The 21,921-nt window shown below is 38.0% G+C and overlaps 1 protein-coding gene across 11 annotated transcripts in view; it reads right to left on the reverse strand.

Moving 5' to 3' along the window:
- The window catches only part of IL13RA2 (interleukin 13 receptor subunit alpha 2), a 69,409-nt gene that overhangs the window by 5,745 nt on the left and 41,743 nt on the right, over positions 1-21,921 (reverse strand). For 3 of the 11 annotated variants that reach the window (XM_032837118.1, XM_032837116.1, XM_032837117.1), the window contains exons 2-9: positions 18,141-18,272; positions 14,209-14,332; positions 11,746-11,897; positions 10,226-10,379; positions 9,120-9,240; positions 5,973-6,157; positions 4,648-4,823; positions 2,920-3,064 (exon numbers count right to left, since the gene is read on the reverse strand). In XM_032837118.1, the coding sequence (XP_032693009.1) occupies positions 2,920-3,064; positions 4,648-4,823; positions 5,973-6,157; positions 9,120-9,240; positions 10,226-10,379; positions 11,746-11,897; positions 14,209-14,299 (1,024 nt within the window). In that variant the 5' untranslated portion in view covers positions 14,300-14,332; positions 18,141-18,272. The other 8 variants (XM_032837113.1, XM_032837115.1, XM_032837123.1 and 5 more) reach the window with 8 other exon arrangements.

The following is a 21,921-nucleotide window of genomic DNA, read 5'->3' on the forward strand; positions in this document are numbered from 1 at the left end:
AAATAAAAAGGTCATTTGAAACTTAGATGAATGCTTCTCACAAATACTAATTTGTATTATTGTACCTGATTCAATGGCAGTATTTTTTAAATGGAAGCTATAAGTTTTCTGTCTGTATATTTCTAGTTATTTATTTTTTAATATTTTATTTGAAACAGAGAGAGAGAGCGTGCACACAAGCGCGCGCGCACACACACACACACACACACATGCACACATGCAGGGGTAAGGGCAGAGGGAAAGGGACAAGCAGACTCCCTGCTGAGCTTGGAGCCCTCCTGGGGCTTGATCCCAGGGCCCTGAGGTCATGACCTGAGCAGAAGTCAGAAGCTTAACCAACTGAGACACCCAGGCGCCCCTGTTTGTGTGTGTTTATATATATGTATTTGAAGATATTTTTCTGCCTATGGATAGTACTGTCAAAATTAATTTGTAAAAAAAATTCTATTTAACCGACTTAAAGAAAATTAAACATTTATATAAACTGAATTCTCAGAAACATAATAAGAAACTAACCCAAATGAATTTCAGGTTTACATTATCTGGGAAAATACTGGGTATTAAAACTACTTTAAGTTTGTTGGTTTAATTAAAACAGGCATATCTTTCAAGTTACCAGGATTAAACATAATTCTTTTATTCTACCAAGGCTTATTAAAGGTCAAAAGAGTTATGTTATCTTTTACAAAATTTGTCAGCATGAAAAAATAGTTTGAGATGACGGTTGGCTTTGTTTCATGTCTTATCAAGTTTTTGTGAGTAATATAAACGTAATTGAGAACAATTAGAGAGATATTTATGAAATAAGAGTTTTTTAGGTGAATTTTTTTGTTTCCCCAATTCTTTTTGGTAACATAAAACCTTTTGGTAAGTTAGGGGCACCTAGGTGGCTCAGTGGGTTCTGCCTTCGGCTCAGGTCCTGATCCCAGGGTACTGGGATGGAGCCCTGCATCGGGCTCTCTGCTCAGCAGGGAGCCTGCTTCACCATTCCTCTCTCTCTGCCTACCTGTGATCTGTGTCTGTCAAATAAATAAAGTCTTTAAAAAAAAAAAAGTCTTCGTAAGTTAAGTGAAGGATAGCTCTAAATATCCATAATATAGTAATAAACAAAGATCATTTGGGGGGCACCTGGGTGGCTCAGTCCTTAAGTGTCTGCTTTCAGCACAGGTCATGATCCAGAGTCCTGGGATCTAGCCCCTCATCCAGCCCTGCAGCAGCCCCACATATGGCTCCCCACTCAGTGGGGAGTCTACTTCTCCCTCTGCCCCTTCCCCAATTCATGTTCTCTCTCTCTCTCTCTCACAAATAAATAAAATCTTTTTTTTAAAGAAAAAAGACATTTTTATTTTATTTATTTCTTTATTTAAAATTTTATTTATTCATTTGACAGACAGAGATCACAAGTAGGCAGAGAAGCAGGCAGAGAGAGAGGAAGGGAACCAGGCTCCCTGCCGAGCAGAGAGCCTGATGTGGGGCTAGATCCCAGGAACCCGAGTTCATGACCTGAGCCGAAGGCAGAGGCTTTAACCCACTGAGCCACCAGGCACCCCGACAAAAGATATTTTTAAATAAAATAAAATACTAAAACGTTAATTGCTGAACATAAGTTTATCTATTTTTTTCTTCCTATTGCTAAAGGAAAAGATAATAGGCTCAAAATGGAGTCCCTTGTGCTAAGCTCCACACCAGAAAACTAAGACTTAAAATCTAACTTAATTACAGTTTCAGCATTGTGCCAGGGACATGACCTTTATCAAGTGTCTGGAATTACCTGATCAGTACTAGTGAGATAATCTGCCTGGTAGACCTCTGACCCCTTTCATCCCGTAAAGGAAGGTGACCTTTCCTAAAATAATCCATAATTTTCCCCCTTTTGCCTATAAAACCTTCCATTTCATACAGCTCCTCAGAGCTCCTTCCTATTTGCTAAATGGGATGTTGCTCAATTTATAAATCTTACATAAAGCCAATCAGATCTTCAAATTTACACAGTTGAATTTTGTTTTTTAAACACTATTACAAAGAAACTACGATATTGGGGTCTGTTGGTAAGCATGTCTTGTGTTATACTGAAAGACTATATTGTGAAGAAACATATGTTTCTTTTTTTTTTTTTCCAAAGATTTTATTTATTTATTTGACAGACAGAGACCACACGTAGGCAGAGAGGCAGAGAGGCAGAGAGGCAGGCTCCCTGCTGAGCAGAGAGTGGAATGCGGGGCTCGATCCCAGGACCCCAGGATCATGACCTGAGCCGAAGGCAGAGGCTTTAGCCCACTGAGCCACCCAGGCACCCCAAAACATATGTTTCTAGAAATTATGAAATGTATTCATAAATTTTCCAATCTAAAGAATGTTGGCGAAATATATAGTTCACAATTGCTTTAGTTTCACTATAAATTAAGATTTCTAAGGATTAAGAATTCTAATTAATACATGTAATTAAAGCTGCTAGAAATAATAAGGAAAACATGTCTGTATGCAAGGATAGTATGATATGCATGTTTGGTAAGAGAGGTTATGAGGAATGGAGATGTATTTTTTGTTGAGGAAAAAGAAAGTAGTTTTATCCTAAAATCAAACTGGTTGTTTCAGAAGGAGAATGAAGATAATAAAGGACAAATTATATAGAAAATTAGGAAGAAAGAAAGAGAGTCATACCTTGTGTTCTTAAGTTGGCTAAAATAGAATTCATTTATTACAGGGGATATAAAGTTAAAGTTTAAAATCAGTAATGCACTTTCATAAAACTGGAACTTAATTTTCTTTTCCATAAATCTATGTTTGAGGTGCTTGCTAATTTATCTTCTACTTATAGACGATATGCAAGAGCATTTTTATTTCCATTATTACAAAATACACTGAAAGAAAATATATTTGTTACCAAATAGCTATTCAGTTACTGCTCTTATCTCATACCTTTCCAACATTGTTCATCACTCCACTCACTCCAGAGTCCATCATCTGAGCAATACATATTTATTTTACTTCTTACCAAAAAGCATAATTTTTTACTTTCATTTGATGTTCTTGTGATTTGTATCTCATTTTCAACTGTGGTAGTCTGAAAGCCAAGTAAAAAATAAGATGCTATTATTTGATCTAATTGCAGCTAGATAGATCTCATTTGACTTGTTATTTTTGTAGCAGATTTTATTACATGAAATATACATATCAAATGACAAGAAAGCTATATACCAAATCTTTATTTTTTTTTTAAGATTTTATTTATTTGACAGAGATCACAAGTAGGCAGAGAGGCAGCCAGAGAGAGAGGAAGGGAAACAGGCTCCCTGCTGAGTGGAGAGCCCGACGTGAGTCTTGATCCCAGGACCCTGGGAATGACCCTGGGATCATGACCTGAGCAGAAGGCAGACGCTTTAACCCACTGAGTCACCCAGGCGCCCCTATATACCAAATCTTAACAGTGATTATCTCTGCATGGTGGGTTTTTTTTTTTTTTTCATTTTTTTCTTCCCTTCCTTATCTGTATTATAAAATTTTTCTATAATAATGGATCACCTGTAGTAAAGGCATGTGGGACAGAGCAAAATGTCTACATAGCTTTATTGTTTATGATAACCAGTATTTGGAGTAGTGTCAAATTTCTCAGATTACATAAACTGGAATACGCTACAGATAATGAGTTAGCAAAAGGAGCCATCATGTGAATGTTATTTCTATGGAAACTACAGAGTTCATACACATAAAGTCTTTCTCTCTCTCTCTCTCTCTCTCTCTCTCCTTATTTTGGCTAACTGCCATAAAAGCTACATAACAGTGCTCAGGGCTTAGCATGAAACTTCTTCAGATATGAGAATACACAAGGCTAGATGTTCTCAAAGGGAAAAAAAAAATCATTGAAGAAATTGCTTCGGTTTTGCATTTCAAAGAACTGAACAGTATCTCTCATCCAAAATAACAGCTTCTATTTTGTTGCATCTTTTCTTGGGAACCAGCATAACATAGTGGACTGGGAATAGCTGAAAAATTTGTAAGTCAATTCACTTCCTTGGGACATGTAAATCAATTCAACTCCCAGTTTTCTTCTTATCCGTAGATGAAATTAATTGATTAGAACTAATGGCTCACCTAAGCATCTCCACCACTTTCTAAGTTGGAAACCAATGAATAAAATTAACATATAACAATGTAGGGCTAAAGGCATCATCACACTGTTGTTGCTGGGGGGGTAATGAGTCTTGCAATCATTGCCTCCTTCCTCTGTCAGCCCCTCTCCTGAATTACAAGCAATTCAAGTAGCCCTGTCAGAGTCTAATTCAGACATGATGCTTGTTCCTCAAGAAGTGATTTCATTGTGTTGTTTTCCTTTCTTTTCACCAAAGGCCTCATCATAACCCATCTCATACTTGCACTTGGCAACTTTAATTTATTGGCACAATATTAGAAACAACTGACTACATTATCTCTAAAGTCCTAATGTAGCTTTAAAATTTCTATGACTGATTATGCTTTCAGACTACAAGCAAGCATCTTTCTTTTGTCTCCTACATTTATTGTTTTCTGGAAATTATACTAAGATACATGTCATATTCTATTCCTCATGTGGATAGCAACTGATTCTGGTTCTCATATTTGCTTATTTTATTAAGTCTATATTTTAAAAAAATTAAAAACTATGTTTACGTTTTTTCCAAACAAATGCAATGTTCGTACCACCCAGGTAGTGTCATCTTCGGTGAATTCAATTTCATAAATAAAACATTTGGCTGGAATGGGTCCTTTAGGCATGCTCCATCTCAGGTTAACTTCCTCTGAATTCTCCACAGTAAGACTAAGGTACTCTGGTGGCAAAGGTTTAACTGAAAAGCGAAAGGAAGCCATTTCAACATGGAAGTCATTAAGTTTAGCAGTAGCTCTTATCAAAAGCTAGGGAAACCTAGTAAGAGAAATCTCTAAGATAAATCGGATGGGTCAAGACTAATCTCTACAATGTGAATTAAAATCAAAGTTGCTTGGCAACCAAGACTAGTTTATTGAGAAACTTGGTTATTTTGGAAACTAAATTTTGGTAAGTCACATATTGACAAATATTTAAACCCAAAAGAAAACTTAGAAGATCCAAATCATTACAGTCATTATTCCATTTGGTAGCATTAGGAACAACTGCCACAACAATTACCACTATTATTTTTATCAATAGCTAACTCTCATTTAGACCTTATGATGTGTCAGGCACTGAACCAGGGATGTCACATCATAAACTCACTCATGGCGGTGTCTACATGGCTTAGTCGGTTAAGCGCCTGTCTTCAGCTCAGGTCATGATCCTAGGGTCCTGAGATCAAACCCCTCTTTGGTCTCCCTGCTCAACAAGGGAGTCTGTTTCTCCTTCTTCCCTCCCCCCACCACTCCACAATGCTCTCTCTTGCTCGCTCTCCTCTCAAATAAAATCTTAAAAAAAAAAAAAAAAAAACTCACTCATGTCTCACAATAAACCTATGAATTGTCCTCTATCATCCTCATTTTACTGATAAGGAAATTGAAACAGACATTAAAAGTAACTTGCCCGAAGTTATACAGCTACAAACTGGTAAATCTAAGATTCAAATCCAGGTATGGCTGACTCTAAAACCTGACATTATTGTAACACTAGAACTAAGAACTCCAACTCAGAATATCCAACCATTTGTGCACTGAGATGTGGGAATAAGGGATTCTATAATTACTCCATCATTAACACTAGACAAAAATACTTTACAGCAGACCAACTCTTTGAAACTAGGGAATAAATTGTAAATTCTAAATAAAAATTTAAAAAAAATTTCTTGATGCAATGCCTTATTCCTGTACTTTTATATTTAATAAGAGCTTCTTCATATGTTCTCTTGGCCCTCCTTTCTCAGGCTTTGCATTTCCATAACTTTTTCTATATCTTTGTCTCCATCTCTTCTCTTCCATGTGATTGTAAATGGCTTAAACTAGAAACATTTTGAAGTTGTTTAACTCACCTATATTTTGAAGCTGAAAAATAAAATAGCTGGGTTGGATAGGATGGGATTCTGATGATCCATTAACACAGATATAGAAATCTTTATAGTCTGATGACTCCAAATTGGGAAACCTGCAACCTGTATTTTTTCCATTAGCCTTGATGTAATCGGGGCACTGTATTGCGTGCTTCAAGCCCTCAAACCTGTAAAAAGAGGTATTGTAAGAATTGTGCTTCCCAATATCTTAAAGTATCATGGTATTCAGTTTTCAACTATTTTAAGATACCAAGTGAATAAAAAAATCATTTAATAACATCCAATATTTATTGGGCACCAACTCTGTGCCAAATCCTATGCTATGTGCTAGAGATATAATAATAAAGAAAGCATATTTGATAATTTCATGGAGATTACAATCTGATGGGAATCTTTACAAAATATCGAGGATAAGGCAAGGATTCTTACTCGTGTATTGAAGTGATATTAACTTGCCCACAGGATTTGTGAATCAGAGTAAGATTTCTATTTAAAAAAACCTGGGGTTTAAATATATAATGCTGGGTGGTACTGCTCTTTTAATATTGTACTGGAGAACTTATATTAGAAGAAAGCACATCTAAAAAGCAGACTTACAAAATACTGCTATGTTTAATAAAATGAATGAAAGACCTCTGAAGACATCATACACATCAAGAGCTAAGCCTCAGAAAAGACAACAGAGGGGTCAAAAAGAAAAAAAGCTGTCTGGCAAATAAATATCTAATTTCCCATTCTCTTTGAAAAGAAATGTTGCCATATCATTGAAAGTTAACCTCTTTCCAGTAATAAAGCTAATGGGAATTAGGGAGGATTTCCCTACTGATTTTCAAAACACAAATGTCTGGTTTATTTTCCTAAATTATATTTTGCAGTGCAAAATGTGACATCTGCAAAAGCAGCCAAAATCCCTCTTGAAATTAGGCCAAGCTTGCAGCTGATCAGGTGCTGATACAAATAGCCAAACTTTACTGAATTCACTTTTTGCCAAGTAGTCAGTTTGTTTCCATTGTTTGTTTTTTATCCCAAGTTGTTATGTATTTGCATGAGGGGGGTGGTAAAAGAATTTTATGATAGTGAAAATTATTTTTTAACACAGCAGCTAGAGAGAGGGAAGAAAATACAAGCATTCTATAATAAGCTTTAATTTCCCTTTTCAAGTAGTCAAATATTTACTTTGGGCAGATTTTGCAAAGTTATCGTCTCTTGGTTAAGTTCACCTAATTATGTTTGGGAGACTTGAGTTTTAGGCTTGACTTTACCCAGATTTACTATGTGCCAGTGTGAAGCCTCATGGCAACCTCAGATGTCAATATTTACCTCTGGCTACTAAGATGAAGATAAAGCTATGTTAAATATGAACTACAATGTATAAAAGGGCATACTTTTTTATCTAGAACAGTGCCTGGCATTTTATAATTGCTTAATATTTGCTGAATTAATGAACAAATAAATTAGACTGTAGAGATTGACCCAGCTAATTCCAGATGAAGAAACCCCAGAAAGGAAAATGGCTTGCCCAAGACCACCAAACTCAATGAGGTTCTAACGCCAGAGCAGGCATTAAACCTAGTTCTCAGTATTCTCAATAGCTTATGGCTTATCAGTTATGTCTTATGATTTGTCTAAAGAAAAAAGCCATGATAATTTGGGCCTGAAACACAAAGAGTAACACTTTGTCCTCTCTTGCTTTTTAACATTATTTTGTAAATGCATAAATTCTGATACATATTTATCAATGTAACAATACTCTCATTTATGAATATTTTGTGATGCTCTATGATAGGCATAGCACAGCACAGATCGTGAAAAGAAATGTACGAAACAGTTCGTGCCCACTAATCACTTAAAAATTTAAGGGACTAGACAAAGCACACATATATGACAAAAATTTAAATGTCATTCGGACAAGAAATTAAGAGCTAAAATAAGTAATAGTTCGGAGAAAAACTGAACAGAAGTTGATGTGATCAGTAAAGAGTTAATGAAACTGAATACCAGATGGGCCTTGAAAGATGGGTGTTGGGTAAGGGTTAGTGAGAAAGCCAGAGGGCATCCCAGATAGTAATGCACACAAAGGCATAAAAGATCATAACAGAGGTGAGGGAAAAAAATGTAGAGATGGGTCTAAATGGAGTGGAACACTCACACCGTGATAGTAGAAGGTAATGTTGGAAGAGCAGTGATAAAGTGAGGCAGACATTTGAATGCCAGACAAGGTTTTTATCCTGGAGCAATGAATAGCCACTGAAAGGTTTTGATATATGAAAATAGCAATATAGGAAGATAAATCTGGCTACACTGTGCAGAATGAATAGGAAGGGAAGAGACTGGAAGCAGAGACCATCATTTGGGAAACTATGGGAGTCATCCAGTTGTGGAACAGAGGTGAGCCTACAGTAGAGTTCTTACAGTAGAGATGGGAAGTGAAGAACAGATGTGCAACCTTAGAAAGCAGTGTCAGAATGCAGTGAACAATGTTATCATGAAACAATGAAGGAATGAAGGAGATAGAAGATTCAGATGGCTCTAAGTTTAAAGCCTCAGTGATAGTTAAAAAAGGGAAGTCAGAAAAAGGATTCAGTGTAAATAGGTACTTGTTTTTTAAAAGGAGAGAGTATAGGGCCCCTGGGTGGCTCAGTTGGTTAAGGAACTGCCTTCGGCGCAGGTCATGATCCTGGAGTCCCGGGATCGAGTCCCACATCAGACTCTCTGCTTGGCAGGAAGTCTGCTTCTCCCTCTGGCCCTCCCCCCCCCCATGCTCTCTCTCTCATTCTCTCTTTCTCAAATAAATAAATAAATAAAATCTTAAAAAAAATAAAATAAAAGGAGAGAGTATAAAATATGCCAAAACTTTTTAGGTTATAATCCTATATATCTAAAGGATACAAAATTTAATCCAGTACAGGAACAGTGTTGCATTCCTTATAGCACCCATAGAGTGACTTCCAGTAGCTACAGCCTAAACCTACTTATTCCCCTTGAAAACTCCAAATAATTGTAAGCAACCTTCATCATAAATGCAACTCTGAAAAATAATAAATTTAATTTAATAAAAATACAGTTATTCATACTATAATATTTATAGATACTTTCTTAATACGGAATTCTTATTATAAAAATACTTACCAGTAAAACAATTGGTAATTGGTAACCAAATGGGCACTCACACCAGGTTTCCAAGAACAGAGTAAATGCTGCCAGTTGTAATATACACAGTCCATTTCCCGAACTTTGGTATCCTCGTTTCCTAAAGAATGAATGAACTATCAATGTTTGAGAGGCATGGTTATGAATAATTTGGGAAATCACTATGCAATTTAATTCATTTCTTTTGATCTCTCCATTTCATTTAGCAATCAATATATAACCAGGAATATTCCAAAAGGAAATTATTAGAAGTCACTTCACTGTAATGGGACATGTAAAAATCAAAAAACTTTTGAGGGCTCATTTAATGGTACTAGTGTAAGCATATGAAAAGGTACTAAATTAATAATTCTAGGATGCAGGGTGCCTGGGTGGCTCAGTTGGTTGGGCAACTGTCTTCGGCTCAGGTCATGGGCCCAGGGTCCTGGAATTGAACCCTGCATCAGGCTCCCTATTCAGCGGGGGCCTGCTTCTCCCTCTCCCTCTGTCTGCTGCTCCCCTTGCCTGTGCTCTCCCGCTCTCTATCTCTGTCAAACAAATAAATAAAAAATCTTTAAAAATAAAAAAAAATTAAAAATTAAAATTATTCTAGAATGCTCTGAGCAGTTGAGCAAATACTCATGTACGTATTTACTAATATGACCTCAAAACTGGGAACTATAGGGGCACCTGGGTGGCTCAGTAGGTTAAAGCCTCTGCCTTCAGATCAGGTCATGATCCCAGGGTCCTGGGATCGAGCCCCACATTGGGCTCTCTGCTCAGTGGGAAGACTGCTTCCCTTCCTTTTTTTCTGCCTGCCTGTCTGCCTAGTTGTGATCTCTGTCAGTCAAATAAATAAAATCTTTAAACAAAACAAAACAAAACAAAACTGGGAACTATATTAACCTAATAAGATGCAGGTTTTGCCAAATTTGTTTGCTGATTTAAAGGATTCAAAAAGGCCAGTCACCCACTCCTAAGAAGAATTCTATCTGCTGCCACACTTTCATTTATACATACAATCTGGTAAATAAGGGTTAAGGACCTTATGCCCTGTATGGGTTGTTCTGACAGTATTAAATATGAAAAGAGAGCTTTATTTTAACCTCTTGGTGATGTCCAATAAGTAGCTTCTGACCATGAACTTCGAACTTCCAATCCATTTGTGCATTGTGCTGGCACAAGTGTGTGTATCTTTGCTTCAACACCTTTGTTAAGATCAAATCCATCTTTGTAATGTAGATTCTTAGTAATGATGGTCTGTTTGATAAGAAGATGAGACAAAGTCAAACTTACAGTGACAGCATCATGAGCCACATTATTAGGGCTAAGAAGTCACCCTGGAGTGTTCCCAATATCTAAGAAATTCCTAATGATTATCAAATACAATGTCCTAGATATATTCTAGGCAGACTCATTTCTGCATATTGTATCATTTGAGAATCTTAACATCTTATACAAAATAAACCCAGGGGTGCCTGGCTGGTCTAATGGGTAGAGCATTGGACTCTTGATCTTGGGGTCGTGAGTTCAAGCCCCATGCTGGGTGTAGAACCTATTTAAAAACAAACGATGACAACAAACAAAACAAAACCACAAATAACCCCAAAAAAATCTGGAAAAGAAAAGAGTCTCTATGGCAAGATCTTGAGCTATAATGAACTTGAAATCAAGAGATAATTTTCAGATACCATATGCCTATTACATGACAAATGATCTAATCACATTTCAAGTATCATTTGAACTCTTCAGTAACCATATACAGTAAAACCTTGGAGGCAACTGGAGCAAGGCAGACAAACTATGAGCTCCCAGAGGACCACAATCATGTCATTTATCCTTGTATTCTTGATACCTAGCCAAGTGCCTGGCACAAAATGTTGCTCAATAAATGTTGTACTTGAATTGTCTCTTGAAACTACCTATGAATTGAGGAAGCTAACAGTATGCCTCATACAACAGAAATCTTTGAACATGCTTGGCTATGTCCTTAATAAGTCAATAAACTTTCACTGAACACTTACTATAATATATGCAAAGAACTATGCTGTGTTCTGGGAGGCAAGTGCAAAGATAAATAAGGCTTAATTCCTACAAAGAAAAAGCTTACAGTCCAATAGCCTGTATAAGACCCTTATACAGGCATTTACGTAACCGTAAAATGTGTAAGTATTCTTCAAGTCTACATTCCATGAAATCAAAATTTTTTTTTTCCCTACACTTCTAATGGTAGTCTTAATACTGGGTGGGGTAAAAATAGATGTGGCAGGATACATAGGCAATAGCAGCAGGCATGGCAGCTTGTTATTTCTTAACAATAACTATTGAGAGGGTGCCTGGATGGCTCAGTCGGTTAAGTGTCTGCCTTTGGCTCAGGTCATGATCCCAGCGTCTTGGGGTGGAGCCCCACACCGGGGTCTCTCTTCAAAGGGGAGCCTGCTTCTCCCTCTGCCTCTGCTGCCACTCTGTCTACTTGTGTTCTCTCTCTCAGTCAAATAAACAAATCTTTAAAAAAAATAATAATAATAGCTATTGAGATACAGGATTCAGAGTGGACACTGACATCAAAAATTACAGGAAAGGTCCTAATAATCACAACAAGTTTGCAAGTGCTTGCTTTACTTACCTTCCAATATTTGCTACCAATGTTTCGGTATTTTAATTCATATTCTATTGGGCAGTCTTTAAAATTATCCAGAAACAGTGGACGTTGCCATTGCAAAGACAGATAACCTAAATATCCAGGGTCCACTATCTCAAAATCCTCAGGAGGATTAACTGAAATAAAATCAATAAAATATTTTTACTTTTTTTCCTGTATCTTATGACAAAATTTGCTAAATCTAGATTACTTCCATATGACCAGGTGGTAAATGGATAAATAAACTGTAGTACATCTACACAATGGAATATTATTCAGCCATAAGAATGAAGTACTGATCCACGCTACAACATCCAAAGGCCCTGAAAACTTTAAGCTAATTTGAAAGAAGTCAATCACAAAAGATCACATAAGACCAATTTATATGAAATATTCATAATAGGCAAATCCGTAGAGACAAAAGTCAATTAGTGGTAGCCAGGAGCTGGAGGAAAGGAAAAATAACACATGACTACTGTATAAATATTTGAATTCTTTGGGGAAGGGGATATAAATATTCTGGAATTGAGTAGTTGGGGCTGTTAAACAAGTATATTGTGAAGATACTACAGACCACTCAACAGTACACTTTAAAAGTCTGTGTTTTATGTTACGGAAATCATATCAATAAAGCTGTTAAAAAGTGTAGATTAGGGGCACCTGGGTGGCTCAGTGTATTAAGCCTCTGCCTTTGGCTCGGGTCATGATCTCAGCGTCCTGGGATCGAGCTCTCTGCTCAGCGGGGAGCCTGCTTCCCCCTCTCTCTCTGCCTGCCTCTCTAACTGCTTGTGATCTCTGTCTGTCAAATAGATAAATAAAATCTTAAAAAAAAAAAAAGTCTAGATTACTGCTATATGCAAATATGACTTTGCCTACCTAGCTACTAAATTTTCATAGAAACAGGCAATTGAACATGGAGTTATCTCTGTGGTTATATAGACCAGAATTTGGCCCAAGATGGGAACACTTTATTACATAAATCTCTCTAATCAGTATTAATTCAGTGTTTACTATATTCATATAACACAAAAGGGATAGAAAATGTAAAATATGACTACTATGGCTTAATGCCTTAAGGATTAGAACAAGCAGATCTTGTCATTCCATTCTGGTTAACTGAATTCTCCAACTAAAGTTCATTACTATCACAGGGAAAACCAGGGCCACTCTTCAGAAGGACTTAAGAAAAAGTGTCAGGCAGCTGAGCAGAGTAAAAAGCCCGTTTTATTTGTCGTGAGGAGCAGTGGACGGCAATGGCTGCCCCAACTGGTGGTTTAAAGAGCAAACGAACAAGTAATTCTATAAATTTTCTCACTAGCAAATCTAATAGTACTATAGTACTGCCCTCATGTTGCTTTTCTGCTCATAATTTCCTTTCATTTTTGCCCATTTGTTCATTTTAATGCCTCTCATGAAACATATTGATGTGAAGAAAAGAATCTACAAAAAGATTATAATTTGCGGTACAAATTATGATTTGATATGGGACCCCCACCAGGTACCAATAAAGAATGTCTCTATTGAGGATAAAATGACAATCCTATTGTTTCAATTCTTATAGTTACAAATCTTTGTGAAATGAATTGTTCTGATTACCTTCTGCAATAAGGAAAATTCAGTAGGCATTTAATAATTCTGTAATTATGTTTAAATTTTACTTTTTAAAACATTTTTATTTATTTTTTAAAATTTCTTTTCAGTGTTTCAGAATTCATTGTTTATGCACCACACCCAGTGCTCCATGTAATACGTGCCCTCCACAATACCCACCACCAGGCTCACCTAACCTCCCATCCCTTGCCCCTCCAAAACCCTCAGTTAGTACCTCAGAGTCCACAGTCTCTCATGGTTCGTCTCCCCCTCCAATTTCCCCCAACTCCCTTTAAATCTCTGCATATTTTTCCATATTTATCTAATTATCTCAAAGATTAAGGACCACAAATAAGTTTCCAGTTAGTTGAGTATTAGGCAATGAGATTTCAGATAATTAACCTATTTCTTAGAAGACTATACGAAAAGGTCTAAAAAGTGTCTTTTAGTTTGACTTTTATCCTGCAAAATGTTTGTTACCATTAGTTACCTTAAGCATGAGGCTGGCTAGTAAGAACATATCTTTTGTGTATGGACTTCCTAAAATATTTCCAGTAATAATCTATCTACTTGTTATGCACTTCCACAGGGTAGGTTGAAAAGACAGTTAATATCCTAAATTTTAGGGCGCCTGGGTGGCTCAGTGGGTTAAGCTGCTGCCTTCGGCTCAGGTCACGATCTCAGGGTCCTGGGATCGAGTCCCATATCGGGCTCTCTGCTCAGCGGGGAGCCTGCTTCCCTCTCTCTCTCTCTCTCTCTCTGCCTGCCTCTCCATCTACTTGTGATCTCTCTGTCAAATAAAAAAAAAAAAAAAAAAAAAATATCCTAAATTTTAAAACTACTCCATTGTTTGTTTACCTTTTATCTCAGCATTTGAAGGCACAGAGACAAACGTTGTGCAAATAAGCAGGGTACAGAAGTGTCTCACATCCAAATGAACGAAAGCCATTTCTCCAAGATTAAATACCTTGAAATTTCCACTCTAAGAAGGAAAAATACATTTTAACTTTATCTTACTTCAAATAACTAAGACTAAATGTGATTAAAAACACATTTGATAACTCTGTGTGCCTTCAACTAGGAATTAGGAAAACTGTGCCCCTTTGAACCATGGAAACAAAAAATCAGGTTTGGAACCAATAACCTAGAAAGGGAGGATTCTAGGCTCATTTTTCCCTAACAGTTAAAAAAAAAAAAAGCAAGACAAACATATAAACATGTAACTGCTTGTATCCCTTCATATCGGCCCCCCAACATAGACTTTTCCATACATCACATGCTCTGGCCAGGATAGGATAACTTCAAATAGCCTTCAGCCTAAAGACTGAAGTCAGAGCCTAAAGACTGAGTCAGACCCACCAGAGTGTCCTTATTGGATCACAGTGGGAGTTATGACATCATTAATCTGCATAGCAACACTCTCCTGTAGCAATAAGATAAATACACTGATACATATACTCTTTTCTGAGATTAAAAAGCATTTGAAAGTTATCTGATTACCAAGAAAGCACAGAACCTACACCAAAGCCTCAGACTTTTTTTGCTCCATAAGTATTAAACCATCATCCTCTACTCTTTATCTGTTTCTGTTTGCTGTATCAGTAAATAGCATTCTCATCTTCCCGGTCGCCCAAACCAGAAACCTGGGAGTTCAACTTCTCCCTCTCCCATACCACCTCTCCCATTATCACCACCCCTTCCAAGATGAACTTATCATTAGGATTTCATTATCCAGTCTTTCCTGTCTTCAAACCATCCTCCATACCACATACAGCCAGAATGACCTCTCTAGAAAGCAAATCTTACTTTTCACCTGTTTCTTAAAACAACACTTCACTGTCATAGAATACAACTTAATAGTCTTTACATTCTTGAAGAATATTAGTTGTATGACAGAAATTTAAAGGATTCATGTCTCCACATAACGACTTAATCAAAAACCACTCTTCTTTCAAAGAAAAATCACTACTCCCAATTCTATACTTCTCCTTGAGTCTATACTCCTGGAACCAACAATTTCACAGGAAGTTAAGGAGTAAAGGTCACTATACCAATATTCAGTGATTACCTTTCTTTTCTCTTACATAAATTCATTAAGCAGGGGAGACCCTCTCTCCCTGTACCACCCTCTTCAACCTACCTGGACCGTCTATAACATTCTAATGTTGCTAGGTTTCAATTATTATAACACAGAACCTTGAGATCAAACTATTAAAGCCAGCCATGTATTTTGGAGGCTATGTTAGCCCAGCCTCATTTATATGCTGGGAAGTAAAACTCAGACTTGCCCAAGATTACACAGCAAGTTAGTAACAGAGCTGGAAATAAGACAGAAACATGATCCCTAACCCGGTGTACTTCCACCCTATGCTGGATCCCACACGTTTGAGGGTTATGAAACCTTCCTCTGGGACTCCAGCATTTAAGTCTTCCTTCAATTAGCTAGCCAGGCTGAGTCCACACCATGCTCTTGTTTTCCTATGTCTCATAAAATCATAAGAGAATAGCATTTCTCTTACTAATGTTGGGTCCATGGTCAAAGGAGCGAGACTGATACAAAGTGAAGATCAAGCAGAGCTTTATTTCGTGCCAAGCATCGAGAATCAAACCGACCGGCCAGGGCCGTCTCCTGCAAAGAGGCGACCTCTCTCTGCCTTATAGACTAGCTTTTAAGGGCAAAGGCCATGTGGTTGGGCTTGGCCACGCACAGGTGGCCAATGAGATTGTAACACACAGGGAAAGCTGCACAGTCATGCTAGGTCACACACGGGTGGCCAGTTGAATTACAATTTACCCTAGTAGACATTTGAACCAGCCTATCATCTTGGTCAGAATTAGTGCCCAAAAGGCGCCCAGAGGGCGGGGTCCATACTCCTTGGTAGCTAAGGAGACAGTATGGGCCCCCATTGATTGGATACCTCCACCTGGCCTGACCCACCCTTGTATTTGAGCTTTGTTACCTAGGACTGGTTTCTGGGACTTGTGTTTAAGTAAGTTCCCTGGGCGGGGGGGCACAGGGCCAGTTTAAGTTTTACTGCATAAACAACAAAATCACTGTTTAACCGGATGGAGCTGCTCTGGCTAAATAGGCCCTTACACTAAGATCGAATAAATCTGCCTCAATTCCTCCCTGCCCACATGCAAACCCATTGCTGTCCTCTAAAGCATCTGTAAGTAGTAAGTAGGCCTGTCAACAGATCTTCCACAGAGATGCTCTCATGGATTGAGATGAACACTCTGGCTACATTTTCATCTAAGGCAGCACATAGGTCTGACAAAGAGAAATCCTTTCCTATTCCTAATAAGGACAAATCCAATCAGAACTCCCTTAAACTGCTCCCAGAAAGATCTTGAAGTTCTCTCTTCTTTATCAATCTGTCCTTATATATTTTCATAGACCTGTGTCATGTGCAGCACAAATGGTGAGAGTTAAAAATCCCTTGTTTCTGCTCCTTTTATAAGCTACTGAAATTTTATTTAGGCTACCAAATCACATATTTCCTACATGGGCCCAACACATTTAAGCAAAGGTAGGAAATGGAATAGTCACTTCCTGAGTCACTTTTCTATAAACCTATGAAAGGAGTCCCCCAAATTTCAATGCACTTAGGGCCCCACCTAGACTTTCTCACACAAATGAATGTGAAGACAACTCTTTCCTTGGCTTCCGGGTTACAAGACTGCCACTTGAGCAATGAGGTGCTTTACGTACTATGTGGTTACCAGGAAAGACAGGATTTTTCACAAGAGGGGAAGGAACCTGAAGGCAAAGGGAAAATAGGGGATGAAAACACAGACATACAAAATTTAAAACAGTTTCTGGTAAACTCTCCACCCCAGCCCACAGTTAACAACCATAGTTAACAACAAACCCCATCTGGTCTTAACTCCTTATTTTTAAAAATGAGGACATACCAAGAGAGGTAAATGAACTGTCCAGACTCACACAACTTATTGTTGTGTGCCGGAGGTAGGACTAAAAACCAGATCTCATGATCCCTTTCCACTGACTAAACAATAAATTTTCTTGTTATAAGGAGTCTGTGCTAAGCCCATTTTACTAGAAGCCTCCCCTAACCTTGTTCAGCCTACTTTCACCACCCAAACCATCAACCCAGCACACAGTTTTACCATCATGACCTTTCTGGCAGAATAATAATTGAAAAAGCTTTCACTGAGCAATTTTTTTTTTTTTTTTTTTTTTTTTTTTTTGCCAGATGCATTTCCAGGTAAATCTTGTCCAGGATACAATGTATAAGTAACAAGCCATAATATCCATAGTAATAGCAATCCTCCTACTATTTATTCAGCATTCACAGCATTCCAGGCACTACTCTGTGCTAAGCACCATACATACATTATATCATATAATACTCATAGTCAGCCTTGGATGCACATACTATTTTCATTCCCATTTTAAAGACCAGAAGCTGAGTCACAGAGAAATTAAACAACGTCCTGTAAATCACGCGGACCATAAATGATGAAGCTTGGATTTGAATCCAGACAGTTTAGTACCAGAGTCCTTGATGACAACCACTAGGCTAGACATTTTCCACTGTTAAGATTAATGTGGAGGGCAGCTTCCTGTTTCTACCCACTCAGTTTCACACAACACTATTGCTTAAACAGTTTCCCGCTGAGAATCTCCTTTGGAATGGCAAGCCTAAACTATTTCCTGTTTTCAGCCTCACTTCCCCACCTCTTCAAAGCCATGCTACATAATTCCCTTGTTCTAGGAGTTGGGCAAAGATAATCCTTGCATGACTGGAGAAACTCCAGGTACTTACCAATAATATGGTTTCTCAAGAAATGAATTATCATAGGCAATTATCACAGGTCCTTCTTTTTTTCTCTTCTTCACTTTGGAGACATTAATTAGAATCTCTAACACTTCCCTTCCTGTCTGATGAACAAGCACACTGGGGAAAAAAAAAAAAAAGATAGTGTTCCTGAAATAGCCAGCAGGCCAGGATATGGATTCTGCAATTCACAAGACAGGGAGGTTATGGGTGGGGCTAAAAGCATCTAAAGCAAATTTAGAATTACAGCAGGGAATGTAAAAGCTGACAGGACTAATTAATCTTTGGATAAACAAACAGATATATAGCTGAGGAACTTGTTAAAACAAAAGGCACAATGGTCTAAGTATCAACTGGGATTTCAGCACTGCCTCAACCACTAATGTTCCTGGAAGCAAATTATAATTCAATTCCCATTTATACAACAGAGATAATGACACCAGCCTGGCAGATTCGTGCTGAAGACTAAAGGAAACAATGTATATGAAAGGACTATAAGAAGACTTAAATTGCTCTGTATGCTTAGGAGGAGTCTGCTTCTGAGCACCTTACTACTAATCACAATTTTGAAAATAACTTGCTGTAACCCTACACATTTGCTCCTACTAATTCAGGAAAATTGATCCGTCCACAGTTGATAAGTAGACAGTTATCAACCTCCAACTTCTACTACCCTTACTGATCATCAGTTGCCTTTACTGATACTTGTCTTAATAACTAAAACTTCACACATTCTGCTATCTTTTACAATTTACAAAGAACTGCTTAAATTATTCTAACAAATCTGCAGGTGTATAAGGTTGGTATTACATATTTATAGTCAGTAACATTGCAGTTTAGAGAAGAGATATGACTGGCACAAGATCCCACAGCTGATACAATCTTTATGGAAAGGCAAGGTAAAAGAAGTAAGGGACAGAAATGTTGCAAGCCTAAGAATGCAGTCACTTACATAATACGGTTTTGTGGAAAAGTTCCATTTCTGCCTTGACAAAGAAATACAAAAAGACTATTCCAAAGTATCCGAAATGACCACAGCTTCTTGTTTCATTTATAAAGGCAGTGAGCAAGTTGCAGAATTAAATAATAATGGAGTTTTGTAATGCCACTAAAGTGATCTCTAAAAAAAACACATAAAGTATGGCCATGTCATTTATGTTGCCGTTAGACTGAGAAACCAGTGTTACAAAATTTGAGACTTTCCATTCACATTATTTAAGGTATCTAAAAAAATCAGCCAAAGCAGTAAGTAAGAATAGGGCTTGGAGAAAAATAAAATGGGAAAATGGGAAGTACAGCTTGAGGAGAGGAAAATAGAAAAGTGGGGTGATGGCAAAGGCTTAAATCTTATCTGCGGACAAAACAATTTATGTGGTCTTAAGTGAAAATGCACACCGACTAGGAGATCTGGGCTCTAGTACCAACTTTATCAGGGGATTTAGAAAATAATAACAGGAACTATAGTTTTTTAAACTCTTACCAGGTGTCAGGCTTGGTGCCAGATGCTTGATATGTGATGAGGGAACAGAAGGCTAGCTGAAGAGAAAAGTGTAAAATGACACCCTGCAGCCTCCCCTTACCCCCCCACTCCAGGGTGGGACAGGTGTGACATTCTTCCAGGAATCTCCCAACAATCTTAAAGTTAATACCTTGCCAGGGGTAAAAACAACCTTAGCTTGATAATAGCCAGGCCTCCAGTATCCTGAGGTTCTTCTTTAACATATAAATATCCTTTTGTAACCTCTTTTGCCTTACTTATCCCAACTCCAGAGTATCAAATCAGCCACCCCTCAAGATCCCGCAGCAGCTCTTTCTGCCCAGGGATCCTGTCCCCATGCTTTAATAAAACACCCTTTTGCACCAAAGACCTCCCAAGAATTCTTCCTTGGTCATTGGCTCCAGACTTAACTCCACTGAACCTCACCTATATTCTAAAACCACATCAATATGGATTAGCTCACTTAGGTCTCACAAACATTGATAGTTACTGTATTATTATTTTTTTTTAAAGATTTCATTTATTTATTTGACAGACAAAGATCACAAGTAGGCAGAGAGGCAGGCAGAGAGAGAGGGGGAAGCAGGCTCCCTGCTGAGCAGAGAGCCGGATGCGGGACTCGATCCCAGGCCTCTGGGATCATGACCTGAGCCGAAGGCAGAGGCCCAGCCTACTGAGCCCCCCAGGCACCAGATAGTTACTGTATTATTATCCCCATATTACAAATGAGTCATTTGAGGCTCAGAAAAGTTAAAGTACTCAAGGTCATATAATTTAAGCAAGAGAAGATGTGTATATCTGATTCTTAAAGACTGTGTTCCTTTTAACATATAATGCTGCCTTTCAACTAATCTCACTTTAGTGAAGCTAAATTTCCTCTCAAATTCTCCCTGGGATATCATCTGTTTCATTAGTTAATCTGCTGTGTATCTATGCATGGTTTCAGGATGTCACTCAAAAGTACTAGCTTCCCAAATAACTGACCTCCTTTCCAGGAGACCACCCGACGTGCACAAATGTCTAGTCACAGCTTCTGGCCTATGGCCATGACTCGGCATTATAATCAGCACCTCTGGAACCTGCCAGATCCTGAGGCCTGACAACATGCTGAGATCAATACATGGATCAATCAGCATATGAACTAGTGGTGAGTCAAATTCAATTTACGTTTCACTGGAGTAATTAATAAAGAATGCTGATGATGACTTTGTACTCTCAAACACACACACACACACACAAAACTTTGAATCAGGCAAATTCCTCATACTTGCCACTAGTCAAGTCTAAGTCACCTCCCACAAAAATACACAAAAACGTTAGGCACATGCTGAATGATAAAAATCACTGTAGACCAATGAAATACAGGTAGGATCTCTTTTCAACACATACCACTTTAACAACTGGTTATCTATAATACGATTATATTTGTGCCCTTGACAACATTACATTCTAACACTGTATACAAAAAAAACATTCTTTCTGTAGATGATTTCCTGTATGACACCCTGAGTTCATCCAGCGAACAAGTTTCCGAAAGCGTGCACAAAGCCAGTGAATTCAGTTTTGAGCTACAATAGCCACTGCCAGTTTTACAGTGTTAATTCATGAAGCAGTTTGCACATTTCAGAATCAGTCCCTCATCTGAGACGATCAGAGCTTTATTAGTTTATAACCCCACCCCACAAAAACACCAACAGGCTTTTAGAACCCTTTAAGAAAAGCCCCCACTTCATCCACTTCCTAGAACAGGTCAAATTGTTATTATGAAATATACCTTACGCTCTATTCAAGTGAAGTCACAGCTGTAAAGCAATGCAGCATCTTGAAAGGCACCACTTCTCTGGAGCTGGCAAAGCAATCTCTTTTGTTCAACACCCTTCTCCCCACTACCAGATGCTCCCAAATACTTGTCAGCAAGCAAACACTGTGTACTCAAAACATTCACTTCGGGTTACTTCGCGTAATAACTTCAAAAGTAAATAATACAGTGTGCCCCACCCCCTCCAATTAAGTAAAAACAGAATACAAAATGTACCACACCAGGGGTTTTTTTGGTTTTTGGGTTTTTTTTTTAAGATTTTACTTATTTATTTGACAGAGAGCACAAGCAGGGGGAGAGGCAGCCAGAGGGAGAGGGAGAAGCAGACTCTCTGCTGAGCAAGGAGCCAGGTGCACCAGATCCCAGGACCCTGGGATCATCACCTGAGCTGAAGACAAATGCTTAACCGACTGAGCCACCCAGGAGTCCCACCACAGCAGGGTTTATATGAC

This window comes from Lontra canadensis, unplaced genomic scaffold (genome assembly GCF_010015895.1).
Source record: "Lontra canadensis isolate GAN:19392208 unplaced genomic scaffold, GSC_riverotter_1.0 scaffold96, whole genome shotgun sequence".
NCBI classification, from domain to species: domain Eukaryota; kingdom Metazoa; phylum Chordata; class Mammalia; order Carnivora; family Mustelidae; genus Lontra; species Lontra canadensis.